The sequence below is a fragment of the Channa argus genome, chromosome 9 (genome assembly GCF_033026475.1).
Source record: "Channa argus isolate prfri chromosome 9, Channa argus male v1.0, whole genome shotgun sequence".
NCBI classification, from domain to species: domain Eukaryota; kingdom Metazoa; phylum Chordata; class Actinopteri; order Anabantiformes; family Channidae; genus Channa; species Channa argus.
The window spans coordinates 9,332,612-9,355,353 of record NC_090205.1 but is presented as its reverse complement, the minus strand read 5'-3'; the positions used below and the strand labels follow the sequence as shown (position 1 = coordinate 9,355,353).

The 22,742-nt window shown below is 39.2% G+C and overlaps 2 protein-coding genes across 4 annotated transcripts in view; both read left to right on the top strand.

The window, feature by feature from the left end:
• The window catches only part of znf385b (zinc finger protein 385B), a 46,829-nt gene extending 34,883 nt beyond the window's left edge, over nt 1-11,946 (top strand). For 2 of the 3 annotated variants that reach the window (XM_067515655.1, XM_067515653.1), the window contains exons 8-14: nt 3,129-3,256; nt 3,443-3,553; nt 5,176-5,347; nt 5,464-5,880; nt 6,816-7,000; nt 7,222-7,317; nt 8,246-11,946. In XM_067515655.1, the coding sequence (XP_067371756.1) occupies nt 3,129-3,256; nt 3,443-3,553; nt 5,176-5,347; nt 5,464-5,880; nt 6,816-7,000; nt 7,222-7,317; nt 8,246-8,503 (1,367 nt within the window). In that variant the 3' untranslated portion in view covers nt 8,504-11,946. The remainder of the gene's footprint in view (nt 1-3,128; nt 3,257-3,442; nt 3,554-5,175; nt 5,348-5,463; nt 5,881-6,815; nt 7,001-7,221; nt 7,318-8,245) is intronic. The other variant, XM_067515654.1, reaches the window with a different exon arrangement.
• A 4,002-nt stretch (nt 11,947-15,948) lies between these two features.
• Nucleotides 15,949-22,621, top strand: LOC137133015 (solute carrier family 22 member 4-like). The gene is made up of 11 exons (XM_067516104.1): nt 15,949-16,373; nt 17,159-17,335; nt 17,809-17,912; nt 18,125-18,279; nt 18,479-18,650; nt 18,967-19,093; nt 19,176-19,270; nt 19,655-19,869; nt 20,279-20,461; nt 20,660-20,801; nt 21,710-22,621. Exons 1-11 carry the CDS (start codon nt 16,164-16,166, stop codon nt 21,810-21,812), a joined length of 1,683 nt encoding a protein of 560 aa, XP_067372205.1. The 5' UTR covers nt 15,949-16,163; the 3' UTR covers nt 21,813-22,621.
• Nucleotides 22,622-22,742: the final 121 nt, after the last annotated feature.

Below are 22,742 nucleotides of genomic sequence, written 5' to 3'. Positions count from 1 at the left end.
AAAGATTTCAAGAGTCAATATTGTCTTATTTGAATATAGTAATGCTGAATACTTCCTCCAGTCTTTTCTTTCGCTCAGCTACAGACACAAATAGATTTTTTTATACAAGTTTTAGGTAAGACTGTACACAGGCCTTAATTTACCTTTGACCTAAATAAAAAAGTCTGTCTCATTAGTTTGTTGTAGGACAGATTTCATGCTACAGACTTTCCATGTGAATGCAGCAGCAGATATGTGTCAGTATTTATAGCAGCTTCTTAGAACAGCAACTTACTGTAAGAGAGAAGGGTTACTGTGTGTGTGTGTGTGTGTGTGTGTGTGTGTGTGTGTGTGTGTGTGTGTTGTAACCAGATTACAGAGGACAGAACAAAATCAACAAGACGGCTCTGTCACCACATCATTAATCACACATACTCTAGAACATATCTCCAGTTCATACAGATCCCAAAGGAAACAGTTTTATTGTCTAATACTTTAGACTGTGAAAAAAAACTAAATTTACTGTGTTTAAAAATACCAGCATGCAGAAAAGGCACCAGAGTGCAGTGTTGATGGACACAGAAACACTGACACTAGTAAAACAACTCCAGAGACTGCTTGGGTTCAGAACTGCTGTGTTAGCAATAGTAGCAACTGTTCAATTTTATTATAATGTGGACAGTAGTACATGTCATTGTCCCTGCAAATATAAACCCCAAGGCCTCAAAGCTCTTAACACCTGCAGGCTGACAGCTGGGTCAGACAAAAGGGCGTCTCATTTCTCTCTTTCTGTACACTAACTAAGGTGAGATCATAACATGGAAGTTAAGAAACCTTTTACGTTAAAGAGAAGCACCCAGGCTTCTGGACTGGCGTCAATGTAATTCTAACCATGTGGCTGCAACATTAATCATGCTGATGAAAAGCTTCGAGCTCCTTTGGATCACATGAGGACACACAGCCAAAAATAGAGCTTAACAGCCAAGTGCAAGGGCAACAACGATGATATCTTTATGACCATGGACCTCCACTGATCGGTCTGGATGCTTTGGGAATACCTGGAATGGTTTCACGCGTTCACTTAGCTCTTGGAGTTTGTGTATTGGATTTCCTCGTCTCATACTTTGTATAATACAAACAAGTGTAACAAGACTGTCTTTAAATGTGCCTCTTAATCACCTTCATCCTCTGAATCACCAGGAGCGAACCACTGGTCTAACACTTTATTGATGTTATGAAGTCCTGCTGAGTAATCACAGCCCACTGAACAAGTGTCTTTTACTTAATGAGCAAACATCCATCTGTGGAAATCTGTTTGATTTGCTACAAACCCACTTTGGAGACAACTGAATATCGGCGATAAAAACCTCACGTTTGTTTCCTTAGCAAAAATTCAGATTTCTTTCACTAGCACTACTTCACATCTAGACAAAGCTTTTATTTTGGCGAGTCAACCAGCCTGAGAAATTTCTACACATCTTTAAAATAGACATGGATTTGTGGTTGCTATCATAAATATCCTTCCAGCTCATAACAGCGGATCCAAGATGTGACCTGAGCTGCTGTGGGTCCAGCTACATGTGTTTGATTACAGTGCTGAGTTGTGTCATGTTGATCTGAACTTCATAATGAGCTGCAGGGATAAATGCAGACACTGACTCACAGCTCTGCTATACAGTATGTGGATAAACTCAGAGCAGCAGCGTGGCACACAGCAGAGCACTACCCCAGTCTAAAACACGCATACTGGTTATTAGATATTGTAAACGCCAGTTTACAGAGGTCAGCAATGTAAACTCTCTCAGATGTCAGTCATCTGCAACGGTTAGAACCAGTTTAAAAACCTGTTATAAAATAACAATTTAGCTATTGCATTTCAAAGGAACTCAAGGATTCTCTAACAAGGGTCAAATAGAATTTTAAATATACTTATTGTGGATTATAATGCATTTGCAATGTATTATATGTTATAATAATTCATCGGAATGAGGTCTCTAGCCCTGAACCCACAACTCGTACTGTATGTTAGACTTTGCAGTGCCTTAAGAATGGAAGTCAGTGGGCTTTGGTGGGTAATGCTGCATTGTAGGACATGCAGAATGGGTGTATAAGACCGGATCATAGTCTTTTACATACAGAATATAATGGATTTAAGCACTTTTATGTAAAGGGTTTTTTTAGCTCCTGACTTTGATTTGTTTTAAGTTTTTGACAAAACTGTACTTTTGTTTTAATCAGATTTCTGATTTTCATTCATTTTGACTTACAGTTGACTGTTGATATGACTTATTTTTGTTGCTGAGCTCAAATCTCAGGGGCTGAACTCTATGATACTCTGAGACATCAGGAATACAAGACAATATCCAATTGAAAATACTGGTAGCTTTATAGCCACATTTGCAGTCCCTAATATTAAGTTACCCTAACTTTTCCTTTTATTTCTTTTGTTCTCAATGTCTTAATTGTCTATAACTCGTGGACCCATTACTTCCAAGAACCAGTAACGTGAGATGGTAATAAGATGTTTTAACAGTAGAGTTAAAGGTCAAACTAAATTAAAATTTGAATTGTTGTTATTGTTCACTTTTTGTTTGTTGTTTTTAATGAAATACTTTACTATATGTTACATTATAGCTTTCGATGAGGAAATTAATGCACACGAAACAGATAGACAAAACCAATAAGACCAAAACTTCTCCTGCTCCTCTGTCAGAGCTGATTCAGTTTCCACCCACACTCTTTTGTTATAAAACATTTCACTGCAGGGCTTTAACAAGCTGTGTCTATATACGTGCACAGACAGAAGAAATACACTCTACTGTTTCTTTGTTTGATCTACTCTTTGTGTTTGTGTACGGTGTGTGTACAGCACACTATATGTAACACCTCCTCATGTGTAACTGTGGACAATGCAGGTTTATCTTTAGATTTGGACTCTTCTCACCAGAAAACGTATCTTGGAATAATGCACGAGTGCTCCTAAATTGGAATAACATGAGGACAGAAGTTGGAGAACCTCACTAATTTACACACAAGGATCCTTGTAATGAGGGTCTAAGTGTAGAGGATGTTGCTTGTGTACACACACACACACACACACACATGCATGACACAAATCAATAATTTAAACTCCTTCTCTCCGTTTACAGGAAGTGGGTGTGGTGCAGTGTTGCCGGGACTGATAGGTGCCACTGGACCATCAATGATGATGAAACCATTCCTGTCGTTTCCTGTTGAGACACCGTCACCAGTTGGACTTTTCCCAAACTTCAACGCGGTGTGTGCGTGTGAATATGTGTGTATTTGTGTGTGAGGTACAGTAACAGTGACAGGCCGTTATAGCTGCAGGCGCTACAGACTGATAAAAGGACCTGTCATTCTGTCTGCATCGCTCTGTCATTACATTCCAGCCAATCCTGAGCAGGCTGGTGACCTCTGACCTCTGACACTGTGTCTCCTGCAGATGGACCCAGTGCAGAAAGCTGTCATCAACCACACCTTTGGGGTAACCATGGTACCCAAGAAGAAACAAGTCATCTCGTGCAATGTCTGTCAGCTGAGATTCAACTCTGATGTAAGTGTTTGTGTGTTATTGTAAGTTTGATTCATACAGTTTCCTGGACTCATTTGGTCTCATTTCTGACAATCCTCCTGTTTGCTATTGCTGATAACTGTTCATCTTTGTACACCCTCATCCAGGCATGGATGGTTTACTAGGCTTCATCTGAAAAAAATCAATGAAAGAAACACAAATACTTAAAATGATACAAAATTACAAGACAAAAAACGAACATAAAAAGACACAAAGTGACCAGAAAGCAACAACAAAGTGAGGCACACGTGTCCTACTTGATCTCTGATACACATCTTCTCTTCCTTCTCTGGGAAAGGGACAGAACAAACTTTGACAAAACATTTGACTTTGCCTGTAACCTACCCCTTGATTGCTTGTTAGCTAAAAGACCGACAGTTAATTAAGAAATAAAAGCTCATTAGCAGCTGAGGTCTGTTGTTTTAACACGGAGAAGTAAGGATATAATGTATCTTTCAAAAGGGTTCTCATAGGTTTCCTTTCTGCTAAATTTATGATAGCTTGATGTAATTGTTGATTGTTGATCTGCAGTCCTGTCAGGGTTTCTTTTTAATTTGAATTATTTAATGATTAAAATCACCAAAAACTGCATTAGGCTTAAAATAGATTTTTCTTCTGCTGTAATGCACTTGAGACTTTTTGTGTCCTGAATTATTCTGCCCTGTGTTACGAAACAGCATGTGTGCTTGATAAGGTGTAATGCTTGTCCCTGCAAACTGAAAGAACATTGTGGTGTGTAAAAGACGCTAATTCGCCTAAGGACTGTTGAGAGGTGATGAGCTGGCCTTTTGGTGGCATGCCAGTCAAACATGAATAATTTATGAGCATGTAAAATTATTTATGAGTAAACATGAAAACAGGAATCACCGCTAAGGAGAGGAGAAGAGAGGAGATGAGAGCAGGACAAGAAAGTAAAGGAGGAGAGTACGAAATCAAAGTAATAAGAGGAGTAAAAGTTGAGTCACTCAGCGTCCAGACAGTCACATGAGGACACCGTTTGTTGTCCGACACTGTGTGGTGACACCTAACATGATCGGTTTTTACAGTGTAGCGAGGTCTCAAATGCCTTCCAGCTTTGTACAGGCAGACATGAGTGTGTAGACCAAAGACTGCATCATCTGTGAATCCAGAATCAGCCGGAGCTTATTCCTTCGTGTCCTGGAGCACCAATGCAAAAACTGCAGTGGCTGACACGTTTACTCCTCATAAAAAAGGGGAGCATTGTAGTTCATCTAGAACGAAGGGCACTGAATAAAAACGACCTGGGGTGGAGTTAGAAAGAAGTCAGGTTACCTGACCTCTGTAGTCCACTTCTCGTCTCTGCTTGAGGCTACATCGTCTGCTACTATCATAAGGAGCACAGCGCAACTGGATCACCACTGACCACTGCTGGTGGTTCAGCTGCATTGTGGGTGATGCAGGCAACAGGTTTTTACACGGAAAAAGAATACGTGGAATAAAACGTTGAATTCAACCTCAGTAACATATTGAGAGAAACCCTCAAAAAGATTGTGCTGGGTCCCAGACGTCAGCAGAACAGTGGCTTAACATCAGGATATCAAAGTTCTTCATCTGATCTTTGTTATTCTGTGTCTTCTCTTCAGTCTCAGGCCGAGGCTCACTACAGAGGCAGTCGACACGCCAAGAAGCTCAAGTCTCAGGAGAACAAGGCCAAGGTAAAGCTGTCAATCACTGGAGAGACCAATGGGAGGAGCTCTAGCCTGGTGTGTCCTGCCCCTCATGTCTCAGCCAACAGCAGCACCAATCAGCTCACAGGTTAAGTTTGTATACTAATGCCACTGATCTTTAAATTCTGCGCTTGGTTTGATGTTAATACATTATCCTCCTTTTCTTTCTCCTCCTCTGCTTCTAACTGCTCCTCCTCTCTCCAGAACTCCTACCCAGTCTTACCGACTCCTCCCCTCCTCTTAAACACTTCCTCCCCATGTCCTCATCCCCTCTATCTTCCCCCTCCTCTATTAGAGCAGGCAGTGAGCCTCCTCCCTCCAGTCCTCCTTCTGCTCTCCCTGCCCCTGGCCTCTCTTCATCTTCTTCTTCTTCTTCTTCATCTTCATTATTTTCTTCTTCCAAAGTCTCTCCACCTCCCCTTCATCCAGCACCTGTCACCTCCTCTTCATCGCCTGCTCCTCCTACTCCTCCTTCTCCTCCTACTCCTCCATTAGAAGCCTCCTCCCAAGATGCTCCTCTGTCAGTGGAGTCAGAGGAGGAGAAGGCAAAGAAGCTCCTGTACTGCTCTCTGTGTAAAGTCGCGGTCAACTCTCTTTCCCAGCTGGAGGCTCATAATGCAGGTGAGGAGGAGCAGGATGATGCAGCAGAAGCCACCTGGGTGATATTTTCATACAGTGTGCACATGTTTGATAAATTCCACATGATTTCACATTTTCATAATAAGGCCTCGCTTGCCCACACTAAGAACAACATATACTCAGCTGCTTTCTGTGCAGCTGTGATTCCAAAAGAAAATGACAAAAATTAATATTTTTTATACTAAAACTGGATCAAATGATCCGACTCAATACTTTTGAAGGACCTGCAACATGGGACACAGCAATAAGCCCTTTTGATAGACATCAGATGATTAGTCACTTCAAAAGAAGAACTAAAAGTAGATCAAAACAACTGTACCAGTAAACCAATGATGGAAAACTACGTGGAGAATTTGCTATTATTTATTTTTATTCCACACGTTAAGTTGAGGACGTTTTCTTATTGCTCCAAACATACTTAATACTTACAAACATACTACTGCTACTTTAATGGTGCTCTACAGTCGAAGCTTGAATGAAATTACGCGCTTCATATCCATCATGGTTTATTCTCAAAGTTTGTTTTTATTGCACTTTGTCACATTCGTTTTTGCCCAAATCTTCAATCTCAACAGACTGTTAAACTTTTGTTGCAACATTGTAAATGGTACAGGGCTTCCATCGAAATTGAGAGCATCCTATTGATGATTCGTTTAGAGTTTGATTGCCTTATTTAATGTTTTTCCTGAGCTGGTGCCCGGCAGCCCTGTTCATTAATCCATCCATAGCTGTAACTGCACAGCACCCACACTAAGGTTGCTCCAAGTGATGTCCTCTGGAGGCATTTTTCAGCTAGATGTAGAGAGATATTTTAATGTAGGGCAGTCAGAGGGAAGTTTAATGGCATTTAATTACAGGTACTACTCAAACTAGACCCAAAAGAAGCAAGTTTAATATCAGTGAATGCTTCCTTTAAGGTTCAAAGCACAAGACAATGTTGGAGGCTCGGAGCGGCGCTGGGCCAATCAAGGCCTACCCTCGACCCGGAGCTAAACTAAAGACCAGCAGCAGCTCAGGTCTGAAGGGATCCGGCCTGCAGAACAAAACCTTCCACTGCCAGATCTGTGACGTCCACGTGAACTCTGAAATCCAACTCAAACAGGTAGAAACACACAGCCGCACACACACAAAAAGTGTAATACCATTATATAAACTTCATAAGTTAAGAACAAGATCTATTGTTATCATTGATCACATTTACTCGTTACAAGAAATTTGTTCTCTGCATTTAACTCGTTAATTATAATATATTTATAAAAAGACACAGTCAACAAAGACAAACCTCATCCTGTGTTTTCAGTGTTGTTGTTGTTGTCGTTGCAGCACATTTCCAGCAGGAGGCACAAGGACAGAGTGGCAGGAAAACCCACCAAACCCAAATACAGTCCATACAACAAACAGCAGCGCAGCTCACTTACTGTAAGTGTCTCTCTACCACTCTCCCTCCCATTCAAATTAAAATCAGCATCAGAACTATTTTATGACTTCCCTAGGAGAAATGGCTTTCGTCCCAGGTGCTCCATGCCAGAGCAGGGAATTGTGCATAACGTGACATATAAACACAGAAAGAGAATAAGATAAAAATTAAATATAAAGTTAAAAATGTCATCAGAATATCTTATCTCAGAGTTACAAAGATACAGCATGTCCTGTGTCATGTACACCATCTTTCTGCTTTACACTGTATCCAGCTCCATCCCGGCAATGTCATTGGCCCATCTGATCATTTTATTAAGACCCGCAGACCCAGCACACAACAGCAAATAGAATCGTCAACCACAGACTCATAAAACATCCTCAGGATGGTTCAACAGATGTTAAGAGACCTGAGCCTACTCAGAAAATAGAGGCAGCCCCGGCCCTTCTTACCCCAGTCCAATTTATTGTCAATAAACACTCCCAGGTATTTAGAATCCTCCACAACTTCCACACAGTGACCCTGAATAGAAACTGGTGCCACTAGTGCCTTGGCCCTTCTCAGAACCAAAAATACAAAATTAACTTTTTAGTATGGTAATTAAGTGTAATGCATAAGAGAATCTGAAATACTATGAATAAACCAACTAATTCAATGTTAATATAAGTCAATTCTATATTATATTAAACATTTTTTCTACCTTTTTCCTCTCCTCGTATCCTCTTCTTGTCTCTTTGTCTCTTCACCTGGTTTCCCCTTCTCTCTGTTTTTATTTTCCTGTTTTTCCATCCTTCTCTTGAATCCTCTTCTTGTCGTCTTTCCTTTTCTTCTCTCTGTGTTTCCTTGTTCGCTCTTGTCTTTGCTTCCTCTCCTTTCCTCCTGTTTTCTCCCTTCCTCTCCTGTAATTATTCCTTCTGCTCCTTCCCTCAGAAGGAGATGGTGAAGCCTTCCCTCTCTCCCCCCTTCCTCCCCACTCCCTTCACTCCTTCACCCTCCTCCATCTCGCTCTCTCCCTCCTCGCTTCCCTCCTCACCCCTCCTTACTCCCACATCCTCCCCCCTCAGCCCTGCCATCTCTCTCCATCCTCGCCTTCCATCCTCCTCATCCCTCTTCGCAGCCTCCTTCCTGCGTCCGGCTCCGGGACCAATCAGAGCGAGCCAAGGATCGATTCTCTTCACGCCCTACTGATGGTAGCAGGGGTGGTGGGGAATCAAACTGGTGACCTTTTGACCTCCTGTTTGTTGGAGCTACGGCGCCAGGTGAGTCCAGGGGAGACATCAGCTCTACCATCGTGGCTGTTAGGATTTAAACCTGCAACTTGTCATTTGACTGGAGCTTTGAGGAGAGACATTAGAGGACAAAACCTCCTCCTTCTCCCTGAAACCGAAGTGGATGTGTTGCTTTAAATACCACAGAGCCGAACCCAAACCAAACCTGAAGCTGAAGGGATCTCATACATACTAGATGACCGAGACTTTATTCATGCAGTCGCTGAAAACAATACAGAGTTTTCAACATCAGCTCACCTGTTGTCCTCCAGGATCAGCTGATACTGAGTGTCCACCTCAAGGAAATTAAGTGAGACACTCAACTTGTTTTACCCAAAAGAATCCTGGAGTACTTGTCTTTAATGACACATAGCTACTTGTGGTAGCTTAAATCCGCTATAAATAAAAATTTTAAAAATTTTTTGGATTTTTTTCTTTTAACATTGTGGCTTAAATAGAACAAAAAACAGGGATAATGAATGAACCAGAATCAAGACTCTGATGATTATACCTGAACCTAAAAGACTGAAGGTGAAGACAAACTGGTGTCAGCACTTTAGTTTTCAGACTAAAAAAGACCAGAAACAACACTTAAAATGAGTCTGGACTCAGAACCAGGTTAAGTTATGAACTTCTTCATCCTCCAGCTGGAGGAAGTAACCAGCAAAAACAAGATGTCAGAACACTCAACAGACGTCCTCCGAGATGAACAAATACTGCAGCCGTCTTCATGTCATATCAGCACTGGACTGTGGTGTCACAGATGTCCCGCAGATGTTCTGCTCTTTCCCAACATACAGCATCCTGAGCAAACTTCCCCCCTGCCACCTTCTCTGGAAGGTTTTCTCTCCTCTGATTTTATCAACTTAATGTTTAAATTATAATGTAGTTGGCTGTATGTTTGTATATAATATGCGAAATATGTAATATAACATATCTTTCAGCAAAAGGTCCAAACAGTAGGCCTGAACAGAAAATCACCTCAGGATTAATTCAGGACAGATTTTTGCTTGTTCTCACCTCCTGCTGATTGACTTGCTGTATGTTTCGAAACTCTCCTCTTCCTCCTAATATCTATGTCGTCCCCACTGCTGGTGCTTTGCAGCCTCAGTTTGAACAATGGGCCGGGCCGTTTGCTGGTTTTATAGTGGAAATTGCCTTTCGTCTAGACTGTTGACAGGCGTGAACACACTCAATTTTCTTTCATTTCTTTCATTTAAACTGAAGTTCAAATATCTGAAGAGAACTTTGCAACGTTTTCTTAAATAAGCTTATTGATTTCCCAAGATCAAAAAAACAAAATGTCTGGTTGCTTTTTCTGTGTTCTCGTAATTTGTTTTTCGTCTGTGTTCTAAAACCTTTAAACAACTGCATGATCTAAAACAATTTTCTAGCAATGCTCAAAATGCAAAAGCATCTGAACTAATTTTGAAGAAAAAACCTTATCCAACTCATTAAGTGTAGCTAAAAAACTAATATCCCTTCCATATAGTAACTGTACCAAACGGTGCAGCATGTAAGGGGGGTTTCATGCAACAAAATTAGGCTGATCGGGATGTTGTTAAAGGGCTTCACAGAACTAAGAGAAGCCATAGAAAAATAACAGAAAATACACAGCAACACAAACGACCACTAGTTGTGGTGTAGTCCGGTCAGTGTCTGTCTCTCCCCCATGCCCCTGCAGAAGAGGGGATTCTGGGGGCTCCAGGCCCTCGAAGGTTCCCTTTTGAACATTAATTTCACCCTCAGGAGTCGTCACAATTGTTTTCCTATTGTGATACCTAAACTCTAAAAATATTAGCATAAATTCAGTTTTTTAAGCATCACATGGGCTATTTATGGGTGTGTTTGTTGCAGCGATGTCTTATTATATCACAAACAAGACCAAGAATCGAAAGAAAAAATGAAAGAATTTACTGTCTTCACGAAGCCCCACGTACAAAGTTTAATGAAAGTTGTACTCAAGCAATCAGAAGGGTATTTTTATACCAGTAATTATTTTCTATGGTCTCAAATGGTGTTTTCTTGTCTGTCTTCCTGCTTCGTCCTGAATAACTTGAAGCATCTCAGTCTTCCAACAGTAAACAATTTAAGGACATTTTGTGAGTATGTGTGTGTGTCCTTCTATGCAGCATTTGGTCTCACAGGGCAGGATGCATCTCATCCTGATGTAAAAAGATGAAAGTGTCAAATTCATGTCGATTCCCTCCACTGAGGGACGTCGTCCTCCATCTGCAGATGCGATGCAATAATGTACAGAGGAGCTGCTGCTTTTTATTTGCTTGTCAGCTATAGTGAGACCTGGGAGTCTTGATACTGTCGCCGAGTTGCAATAATGGGACGTAGCACAGAGGGACGTACTTTTTAATGTAAAGCTATCTAGTTAAGGTGTCAAACACTTTTTTTGTTCAAATTGCTGTGATGCTTGGTTGAAAATTGAGATTTCTGAATGTGTGTGCATGTCTAAAAAACTTTTACCGTGTGATTTAATATATTTGGTTTCCAAAATAAAAGCTCAATTTCCATTATGACACGCAAAGAGTGAAGGAATAATTTCAGTGTTTTATGGAGCAGTTTACCCAAACAGCTGCTCAAGGAACAGCTCTCCGTGACTCCACTGTATGTTTTGAAAATACATTTCATCAAACCTTTTGAAATTTCCACCAAATAGTTAAAATTGCAGTGAGTTTGGTTCTGTTATCTGTGTTCTACACATTACTCAAAAATTTCAAATGTGTGAAACATTGAACAGTTAAACATTAGCTTTTTATTTCTTGTGTTGAAAAAGCCTCCTCTTATCCAGACTAATTGACCAGCGCTTTGCAGCTGAGATATTCAAAGGTTTTTGAGTGTTTGAGTTGCATATTGTTATTTAACGTTTATATTATGTGTATGTAGTAGTTACTACATCATCTTTCTATCTCAACAACAATGGTTATTTATAACTTTGCAAAAGAATTCCCATTCCGAACCCAAACCCTAGCTCACCAGTTTTACACCTTTTACATTCAGCTTCCTGAGACCTTAAACAAACAGGTTCACATTTATCAGAATTAAGAGGTTTCAGAGATCATCATATATGGAGACAGGAAAACTGCTCAAATGGTTTTATCAAGATCAATGTGCTAACAGAAGAAAACAGCACAGAGATATTTCCTTTAGATCTCATTTTATAATGCCAGTACTAAGTGTCTCCACACACATTAAAAGGCCAAACCGGCTGCTTCAGAGAGCCTGTTTTACTGAATGAAAATGATAACTGTGACATTATGCAGTCTTGGCAGGTTGAGATTATGTAAATTTCTCCGTATTTAATTTCTGTAATTTATTCTTATTTGTTTTCATTAAAAACAGCTGAACGTCCTCCTCGTTATTTTGACATGAACATTTTTAGTCATTGGATGTTGATATGACGACGCATTAACTCACAATTTTTACTGAAACTGTAGAGTACTCTAAGTACTTTGTTAAGTTAATTTTCTTGTTTACATGTTCCTCAATATCATTTGTTGCCTTTTTTGACTCATCAACAAAACTATGTTAAATAACTTGACATAGGATAAACAGTCTTAAGCCATACAATGAGTAACACAACATATGTAACATATGTACATTACATTAAATTACATTACATAACATCTGCATTACATTAAACTCAATTGGTTAGCTTTGAATGAACATGTACATTTCTGTAGGATTTTAGGATTTTGAATTGATCGTTATACAGTATTTTGATGTCTCTTACCATTCTTTGGTACACTGACATTTGTGTTTATGGTCATTGACCTTCAGTCCATGAAGGAATACCTTGATATTTTCCTGTAAAATTTGCTTGTACAAGTCAGCATTCATAGCTCCATCAGTGATGGCAAGCAGCCATCCCCACTCCTGGGGAGAGTCACAGTGGTGACACCTCTCTCCACCACCACCAGTGTCTAGACCCCCGGGGATTATGCCTGCTCCCTCCATGGCCTGTCACCTTAATTTTACAATGCTGAACGGGGTCTAAACACCAGATGTTCCTTTTGGTCAATACACAAACATTCAAGCTCTTCCAAATTGCTATTCAAGTGCCTCTCCTGGTTGAAATAAGGATGATTTTACAGGGTTCACAAGCTTTCAAGGGCCACAGAAAAAGAAAAAGTCATTGTGGCATTTTCTAGCACAATATAATTGTTTGGAATATTCTTAAATAGGTTAAATATCAGAGGATCTTCTGGTTACTGTGTTTGAACACATGTTCACTCATGAATGACACCAGACTGAAAACTGTTACTCTGTACTGTGGTGTGTGACCTTTCTCCTCCTCAGTGGAGACCAGTCTACTCCCCAACATACCTTTGAACAACACGGGAGCTTTTTCACTTAGTAGCTACAGTGAAACAGTGATAACGTGTTGCGCATATCTGGATGGATCGCAGTGTAAAACTTTATAGGAAACTACTCACTTCCACCCGCCTTTGTTTGCTTGTAATTTAGAATCGGAAGTTTTCTGTGTTTCTAATCAGAAGAATCTAAGGATAATCTGTGCTTAAGTTTTTGCTGCCTTGTACCTCACTTGTAAGTCGCTTTGGATAAAAGCATTCTGCTAAATGACTAAATGTAAATGTAAGTTTTAACACAAGACAGTTGACAGTAATGTTGTTACAATAAGGCAAACGTCAGATTAAACATTTATTCAAGCTACAGGATCCAAAAAAACTCAAAGTGAGTTCTTTATTTTGGTAGGTGGCCAAAAGTGATAATGTGCAGTTCAAGATCGCCTGAAGTGCAACACTGAGTCAGCCTGAACTGGTACTGCTGAGGAAACCGGTTTGATCCAATACTGCACACTTTGTATATCCTGTTCTGTTAATGATCAGACCAGTGAAATGGGTTTTTAGGCCAGTGACCACAGGCAGCTTGTGCTTATGATGTGCTATTTGAATGGGGGGAAAAAAACCCAAGGTTACCTAAGGTCAGTGTGTTTCCAGTTGGACATGTTAAAACAATAAACTGAAAAAATCTTAGATCGCTGCAGATGGTAATGGACGAAAACAGAATACACAGTCACTTCCCAACTAAATATTTATCACAGATGACTTGTCGCAGAGGCCTTGAAACATTGTGAAGATTTTTATATTTTTTGTGGTAAAACAAATAGTGTAATCTGTTGCATCTTTTGAGGCTCTTAATTGATACTAAGTTTGAAGTGTTAGAAACAGATTTAAGTGGTCCTGATTACAGCTTGACTTCCAACATTTAATCCTTTAAACTGCACAAGTTGCAGTACACAAAGTACTCAATACTGAAGTAAAAGGGCATGGACTTACACATGGGCGTGTCAAAGTTTGAGGTACTTTTAGAGGAATTTTCAACTTCTCCATTAGTGTGTACTGCAGAATGTGGGCTCAGCTGACATCACACTCACTCTATAACTTCTCAGCAATGTTTTCTTCTTTTATCCAGTCAACTTTCACTTTTCCCAACAAATTTTACTTTAAAACGGAGGTATTTTTGTGTTCTTTCAGGAGATGTAGCTCTCATAGTGACAGGACTTATGGTTCTTTCAGTATTTGGCCACAAGCAGAGAGAGTGCCGTCTGAAACTCCCATTGGAGCCCATTATAACGGAGCTCCAGAATTTCTCCTCAAATCACAAAGGGGGGCTGTTTTAAAATCACCGCCCTGCCTTCATTTTATTGAGTATTTTCAAATAAAGTAAATTACTATGTTCAGTCAAGCCTTCTGCCGCTCGCATTTTTAAAAAATACTTTTTCACATTTTTCACATTTTGCACGGCAAAGTCTGAGCAGTTTATAAGCTGTCTTCAACAAAGGTGAATGACTCCGAGCTGTGTCCAAACAAGTTGTGTTTAGTCTACCTGTAGTAATAGGTCCAAGTTTGCTGATTGGACAATTGTAGGAATCTGCAACTTTCTCCACATTGAGATGTAAGTGGTTCTGCATACTTTGACCTACTGAGATTTCAACTTTAACATGTTTTGAAATGGTCATAGTAGTTTATAAATTCTACTTTTCTTCAGTTGTTTGACTTTGCACTTTGCTATTATATTTCTACAGTTTCCAGGATTGTTATGCTACTATTTCATGTTAGATCTACTCGAGGCAAAACAGTTAACGATCAGTTCTGCTTATTTTCTTTTTTTTTTTCAATTTTCTTTTACATTTTACCTTCAATTCAGCTTCAGTTCAGCATTCCGTAAAAGCTAACATTTCAGCCCTTTCAGCAAAAACAGTTCCGTTTTTTTCAGCTTTGCTTGGAAAATGCTTTGAGCACAGAAGCATTCACAGTTCATTTTCTTTTTGGAAATGCATTTTCTAGTTAAAATTATGATAACAATAAATGTAACAACTTAATGTACCAACAGGTGGTTAATCCATAATAAAACATCAGAATTCATTAGTTGCTTGCACTGAGTATGAATTTATTATGTTTGGTAAGATTCCTTATTTGCAAAATACAAAAACTATCTAGTGGAGTAAATAGTTACATAAAATACTGATGTAAATTACAAGAATATCTCAGTCATTTAATGCACATGCATTATTCTGATAATGGTTATTAATTATGAAAAAGTCCCATAATTGTATAAAAAATGAAAAAAGATTTTTAAACTCCCTGGCACTAAAGTTATTTTGGAATATTTTATTTTGTTGACATGTGAGGGGGAAAAAGGCAACGTGGAAATTCTGCATAAAAATGCATTTTACATGATTTCTTACATCTAGAGCAGGTTCTCATAAGAACTTATTTTATTTCAGGTGACCTTTAATACAAGTTAACATGGTCCATAATATAAAAGTATAATTAAATTTGATGGAAAGAAATAACTGTAATACAGTGCAGGAAATTGAAATATTTAATTTTAATTTTATGTGTTTCCTAAATTTAGAATTTCCACGTTTAATGTTGAAACATCAAATAATTTCTTGGTTGTCTCAGACTAATATATGATAGAGCCTGACAGTAGTAAGAGACATGTCCTTTCTTTAACAGAAAGAGAACAGTAACCAAGAGTTTAATAACTTACATGTTATGCAAATTGCAAGTGTTTTATTTAATGCTTTAATGTTACTTTGTACTCAGTGAATAATAATGTAATTAAATTTTTTGCTTAAAGGACAGATTTTATTTTTAAGAAATTTTAAGTCTCGGCCTTGTTTTTCATAAATTGTAAGTCTTTTAGAGCTTTGTCTTCCTCTCTCACATCATCCTGTCACTGTGCTCCCTTATATGAAGTGTACTTTCGGGGAGATGGGAGGGGAGAGGGATGGGTGGAGTTATAATTTTTTTTTTGTTTTGTCTGGACATAAGGGTTGAGGACACAGATATCCTGCAGACAGAAGCTGATACTGCTACATACTAATACAGTATTTGTATTCCGAGAGCCATAGTATAATTGTGGTGGAACTGTTTGTCGTTATTGGGCTTGAAGTAACAGAAAGTATTTGTTGTATTTTTGAACACCTATTTAGATAATAGAGTTGCAGAATTGTGCATTTACAAGCTAAACGATTGCTTCTGTAGTTAGAATAGATCATTTAAATTGAGTTTAGTTTGAATTGAGGTGAGTTTAAAATGCAGGACTATGAGAGGTCTGTGTCATTCTTGGGGACCTGGGGCCCGTTCCAGCAGCGAGTCTTCATACTGCTCTGTATAACCGCCATTCCAAGCGGATACAACATCATGTCCATCTTCTTTGTGATGGCTAGTCCCCACCATCACTGTCGCATCCCTGCCCACAGCAACATGAGCCAGGAGTGGATCCAGGCCAGCATCCCAGTGCAGGTGAGAACCAATTAGAACTAAAGCCACAGGGATTGAAAACAAATGAATGTAAATGTAACTGTAAAAGTTGTCAATTGGCTATAATCATATTCCATATATAGATCTAAAAGACAGTGAATGTCAACTTTTGTTCAGCCAGTGGACAGAAACATGGCTCCCAATAAATGGCAATGTCGCTCTGTAATGGCTGTAGAAGTAAATGAGCGATATATTACCTCCGTGGGGCGATAATATGTCCTGTGTCCACAGCTTGTTTCTGCTGCCACATAAAACCAAAAAAATGGTTTTGGAGGTTTAAACAAACGAAAAAATTTTAACAAGTTGTTTAATCATTTAATTTCTGTCAGTGTCTCAGTTACTGTAGGTAAACAATTGAAATTAACCATTAACTCCGCCCTGAAGTTAGATGGTATTTCAGAACTCTTCTGCACCTTCCACTGAAATCTAATGAAAAATAAAAATAAAAAACTTTCTGCTCTTTCTTGCCCACATCTCATGAAATGTAAACACTTTTCTGATAGGACTTTGATGTTTTCTCCTTGACTTCTTGCTGCCTTGTACCTCATTTGTAACTCACTTTGGATAAAAGCGTCGGCTAAATGGCTAAATGTAAATCTAAATGAAGGTTTAAGGCTGAGACATGGCATTACACAAATTTCTAAATTTCTTATATGTTGATGAAAATATTTCTGCAGGTTTGATCTGGTCCAGTTTGCACTGATGTATTTCCTTTGGTTTTTACTGCAGTACAGTTTGTGATTAAAAGTGATGTTGTTTCTGGTCAGCTGGTGAATGGGGAGCCTCAGAGGAGCAGTTGTAGCCGGTACAACCTGGACCTGGTCCAGAACCTGTCTGTGCTGGAATCTAGTGAAGATGCCATCCTCTCCAGTCTGAAGCAGGAGAGCTGCAGAGATGGATGGACCTACAGTACTGAGAACTACCAATCTACTGTAGTCACGGAGGTACTGAACTACTGCTGCTACTACTGTATTACAAAAATACTGAGTACTAATACTTGTTTTGCCAATTCTTACTCTTGAATACCTTATATTACTGTTTCGTCTCATGTTACATAAGGATGCACATCTGGTCAGAGTGATTTATTATTGGGGGGGGGTCTCGATCTTCCTCACTGGTCCCCAATCTTTAATTTGAAACTGGAAATGATTGGACAGGAGTTTCCTGCATTTATGTCATCAGTGTGTTGCTACAACACAACAATGTTTGTTTTTAACTTGTTTGAATGGAGTCTGGTTTGCAAATGATGAAGATCCATGTTCTGCATTCTGTAATACTACAGTAGAAACTATAGTACTATAGTAGCTACAGACACAATCTCCATTGGATATTTTCCCTCTAATCAAACAAAGCAGAATGAGAGTCAGGATTGACAAAGGATAATCACAGAAAAACTCTTCTGTCCATTATGTTCCAGTTTAACCTAGTGTGCAGTGACCAGTGGAAACAGCCTCTAACCTCTCTTGTCTACTTCCTGGGAGCACTGTTCGGATGCTTCGTCTCTGGGCCGATCTCTGACCGGTAAATATCATGTCAGCTAGACAAGCAGTGATCAGGGATCAGTCTAGGAAAATATATATTTAGTTTAAGTTTGATGAAACCTAAATGTTAAGTCTAACAGAGTCTTTCATGGCTAAGAAAAGATCTATCAAATATTAAATTTAATGAGTTTCTTCATTAAAACCTGACCAGAGGACTATTGTGTTTCTGACATTGCTGTATTTGTACTTCAGGTTGGGCAGGAAACCTGTCCTGTTCGGTTCCATCGGCATGCTTAGCCTCTTCAACATTGCTGTGGCTTTTGCTCCTTCCTGGCCCATTTTCATTGGGCTTTTCTTTATGATGGGTGCGGGTCAGATCGCCTCCTTCATCGTTATATTTGTACTGGGTATGTGACTTTTCATTTTCTGGAGACTACGACCTCTGACCTTTTCCACATTTTCACAGGTTTCATCTATTATTGTTGTTCTGTTGTCGATATTGATGGAGTCACTTTGGAGAACAAACGAATACCATGTCCACACCTGAATATTATATCATACTGTACAACATATGTTCTTGTTTTAAGCATAGTGTTTCCCCCACAGGTTCAGAGATCTTTGTTGGTTCAAACAGAGTTCTCTTCTGCAGCCTGTGCTTGCCTTCTGTCTGGGTGATTGGTATGATGCTACTGCCCTGCACCGCCTACCTGGTCAGGACCTGGAGACACCTGTCTCTGATCTTGGCTGTGCCTGGCCTGGCCTGTATCCCCTTGTGGTGGTAAACAATGAATCCACATATCCACATTTTGTACATTATGCGATTCGTTTGTTTTCAGGCGACACCTCCATAGTTAGATACTGTATGATGGATGAAATGCGTCAAGAAAAAATACAGTTAGAGTTACAATTTCCATGTTTTTTATGCCATGTTCATATTGATTCCTTAGAAGAAAAAAGATTTGGACTTTGTGTATAAGAAAGTCTGTATAAAACATTGATGCATGATAGGTGCTCGAGATTCTTTCCCCTGTTTCTACTTAAATGTTTTCATCTAATTGTATTATAGATGATATATTCTTGTGCCTGTCCACCAGGCAGATTCCAGAGTCGTATCGCTGGTTAGTATCTCAGGGCCGTCTGCAGGAAGCGGTCCACCTGCTGACATCGGCCGCTCTGGAGAATAAGGTGGATCTGCCACAAGTCCTTCTCCTCTCAGCCAAAGTAAGAAGCCCTGACCTCAGCCTCGTTCTTCGCCTTAAAAGACGGTGCCACTCATTGTACATAAGTTTCTGTCTCTCCACAGGTCAAAAATACTAAATCCCAGAACTCCCCCGGTTTCCTGGACCTGTTGAGGACCAAAAACATTCGACATATCACACTTAAAATGTGGCTCATCTGGTAAGTTCAGAACCCCTTTTCTCGTTTTTCTTTGCTTTAGTTTTTTCATCCTCAAATAGACAAAGTATCTAAACAACCAGTTGCATAGTTCCATTCAAATTATTGTGGATATAAAAATTTACCTGACTGGTGATTAATAAGGGTTTTCTAATAATTCCATCGGGACAAAATTAAGGACTGATACATTAATACTCGTATAAAAAAACCTAATATCTACATGAATCCTTTTAATGACGTTTACTCTAACGTTACTGTCAAATATTAGCATTACTGCTAGAATTCGGAGAAAAACACGATCAGCAGTTGTTCTGGCCGTTATTACCACCTCTATGGCAGACATGGTAGACCAGACTGATGTTTGCTCTTCTTCTCTCGTTATTTCAGGTTTTCACTGAGTGTAAGCTACTTTGGATTGTCATTTAACATGTCCAGTCTAAATGGAAACCCTTTCCTAAACTACTTTTTGGTGACGGCTGTTGAGCTCCCAGCATATGGCTTAAGCTGGTTGGCAGTGCGCAGTCATCCTCGCCGCCTCTCCTTTATCTGCTTCACCCTGCTGGGGGTAGTAGCACTGCTCCTGGTCCAGTTCACTCTGCACAGTGAGTAGGAGGTAGCTTTACATTCCTCCAACTTTTTTGGATCAAAAAGATTAAATCATTACAACATTTCAGCATCACTCAAATGCTGATTTTTGCTTATTTACAATGTACAATTCAGTTTGCAGAATAATAGTTGCAGATTTATTATCAAGCTTTTAAACAGCAGTTGCGTTTCCAACTGCGAGTATGAAACTGTTGTCAGTGTTTCTCTAGGGATGTTTTGTTAAAACAAGTTAAGGAGGGGGAACGGCAATAGTGGAAACAGGATTAGATAAAAGCATGAATAAACACTTCCATCTTAGCGTTAGACAATGTCTGAGTTTAGTATTGCGCAATGGCTGTTCAGGGGAGAAGTTTCATGAACTTCTGCTTTGTTTCTATCCTCACTGGCTCACAATCCTCCTTACAGGTGAACCAAGTGTCACCCTGTCCCTGGCGATACTGGGTAAATTTGGCATTCTGGGTGGCATTGCCCTCTTATACGTGCACACTGGGGAGCTGTTTCCTACAGTCATCAGGAATACGGCAATGTCGTCGTGTGCCACATTCTCCAGAATAGGGTCCTCTCTTTCCCCGTACCTGCTGGAGCTGGGTAAGACCTTTCACTTTACAAGCAGATATTAAAGTATGCCTTCTTTCAATATTCAATAATCCATATTTTATAAATTTGACTCTGCCACTATTATATATAAGCATTAAATACAGTAAAACTAACATTTTTTAGCATGGGAGCATTGATGCCACTAAAACTAATGCTGAATGTTTAAACACAGTGATCTTTTTTTTCCAGCTGTGTTTTATGAGTTCCTACCATGGATTATTGTAGGTTCTCTGTCACTGCTCAGCATTATGCTCTACGCATTCTTGCCGGAAACCTTCAGACAGCCTCTCCCAGACACCATCCAGGAGCTGCATGACAAGGACACAAAGTGGTCAGTCTGTGATTTTACAATGATAAACATATGTACAACATGTATGGTCTGGCTCAGTCGTGGAGGTTTGAGTGTTATTATATCCCAACTTATAGCAACTCTGGGCTTATTTATGTATTGAATATTTCACATTTTGAGGGGCAGTATGGTGGTGGAGTGGTTACAATACAGCTAGAAGGTCCCTGGTTCACATTTAATGGCTGGCCGAAGGCTTTCTGTGTGGAGTTTCCATGTTCTCCCCGTGCTTGCGTGGTCTACACCCGGGTACTCCAGTTTCCTTCAAAAGACATGCATTTTAGTTTAATTCACGGCGTGAAAGGTTGTCTCCCTGTGTTGGCCCTGAGTCAGACTAAATAACTGTCCGGAGTTTTCTGGATATTAGCCTGATGCTAACTTTAGTAACATGCTGTGTATAATCTGAACACTATACTGAATTATCATTGTTAAACGAATCTGCAGATTTTAGCTGTAGGGCCCCTCGTGAAGGATTTCCAGTACATAAATACATCATTACCATTTTTGTAAAAGGTCATGAAAATGATTGAACTTGTAATTAATTGACCCAAAAACAAATAGACTGAACATACTTAAGGCCTGCAGAGAGTCTAAATCCACACCAGTGCACTCGTATGGTATTAATTTATCATAGGGAAATGTGAACAAACTGCAGCCTACAAATTTGGCTATAGAACTTTAAATCGGACCCAACAAAACAAATGGTAGTTACTTGTGCAGAAACAGCTGCTGGAATGTATCACAAATATGTTTGCATCATGTATGGAAGGAAAGTATACAAAATTATTATGCTGAAAATGATCAAACAAGATGTCTACAGTGCAAATACGTTTTAACGGTGAAAAAAATGCAATGCAGTATGAATGATACCTCTCTTCTTATCTGTTTTCCAGGTTCAGGTGGCCATGGGCCTCCAAGCTTCGTCCAAAGGACGATGGGAATTCAGCTAAAGAGCAGACCATTGGACCTGAAGTAATCTGCATAACTCACTTATAAGATGTCTTATGAACAAATTAAAGCTACAGAAATCAGTAAAACTGCTCCAAACTACCATCTCCAAAACAATATTATATGCTGTAAATTTGGATTTATTCAAATGTGACAGGACAAGGTCTTGTAACCTGAACAAAGTACTAATTTTAAACAAAACCATGACCCTTTCCTTAATCTAAATGGGAGACAAGACGTATTTCTGTTTTCAGCTTCACTGAGCAGAGCAGCGAGGTCCAACGCCTGCATTCAGTGTTTCCACTGTTGTTGGGAGCAAACGGAGCACAAACTAATCTAGCTCTTAATCTATTGTGTGTCTAAACCTATCCAAAACACAACCATGTCATAACCATATTTTCATTATTATACCCACCATTATTCATTATTTTTATATTCATTATTGGTAATTATACTGTTGATCTAGTTTATTGTATCATTGCTAATGGTTTAAAAAATTATTGTGAATATGTTAAAAGTCACTTGAGTAAATGTGAATGTGGAAAAAAATATACTGTAAATGTGAAGTTGATTTGAATGTAAATCCTGTAAAGAGGTCAAATTAATTTGGCTCCTGTAATAGCAGCTGTAGCAGCAATATAATAATAGTTATGGCAGAATAAATGAGAGTTATGCCCCATTATAAGTTGCTCAGTAAAGTATATAGTATAATTTTGAGTTGCTTGTATATATTTTTATCACATAATATAAAGTGTTGTTTGGTTTTCATAATGATGAAAAAAATATTAGGTTGTAGGGTGTAATCACATGTAAGAAAGTAAATCTTCTACTTTAATAATTTACCGGTCCAAACCCTCAGCACTTTAAATAACATCACTGTTTTGTTCTTGTTCTAAATAAACTTTAATAATGAATTTGCGTGGCTTATTCGTTTGGTTATTATTATGAATTTGAACACAATTCTGAATTCTGATGTTA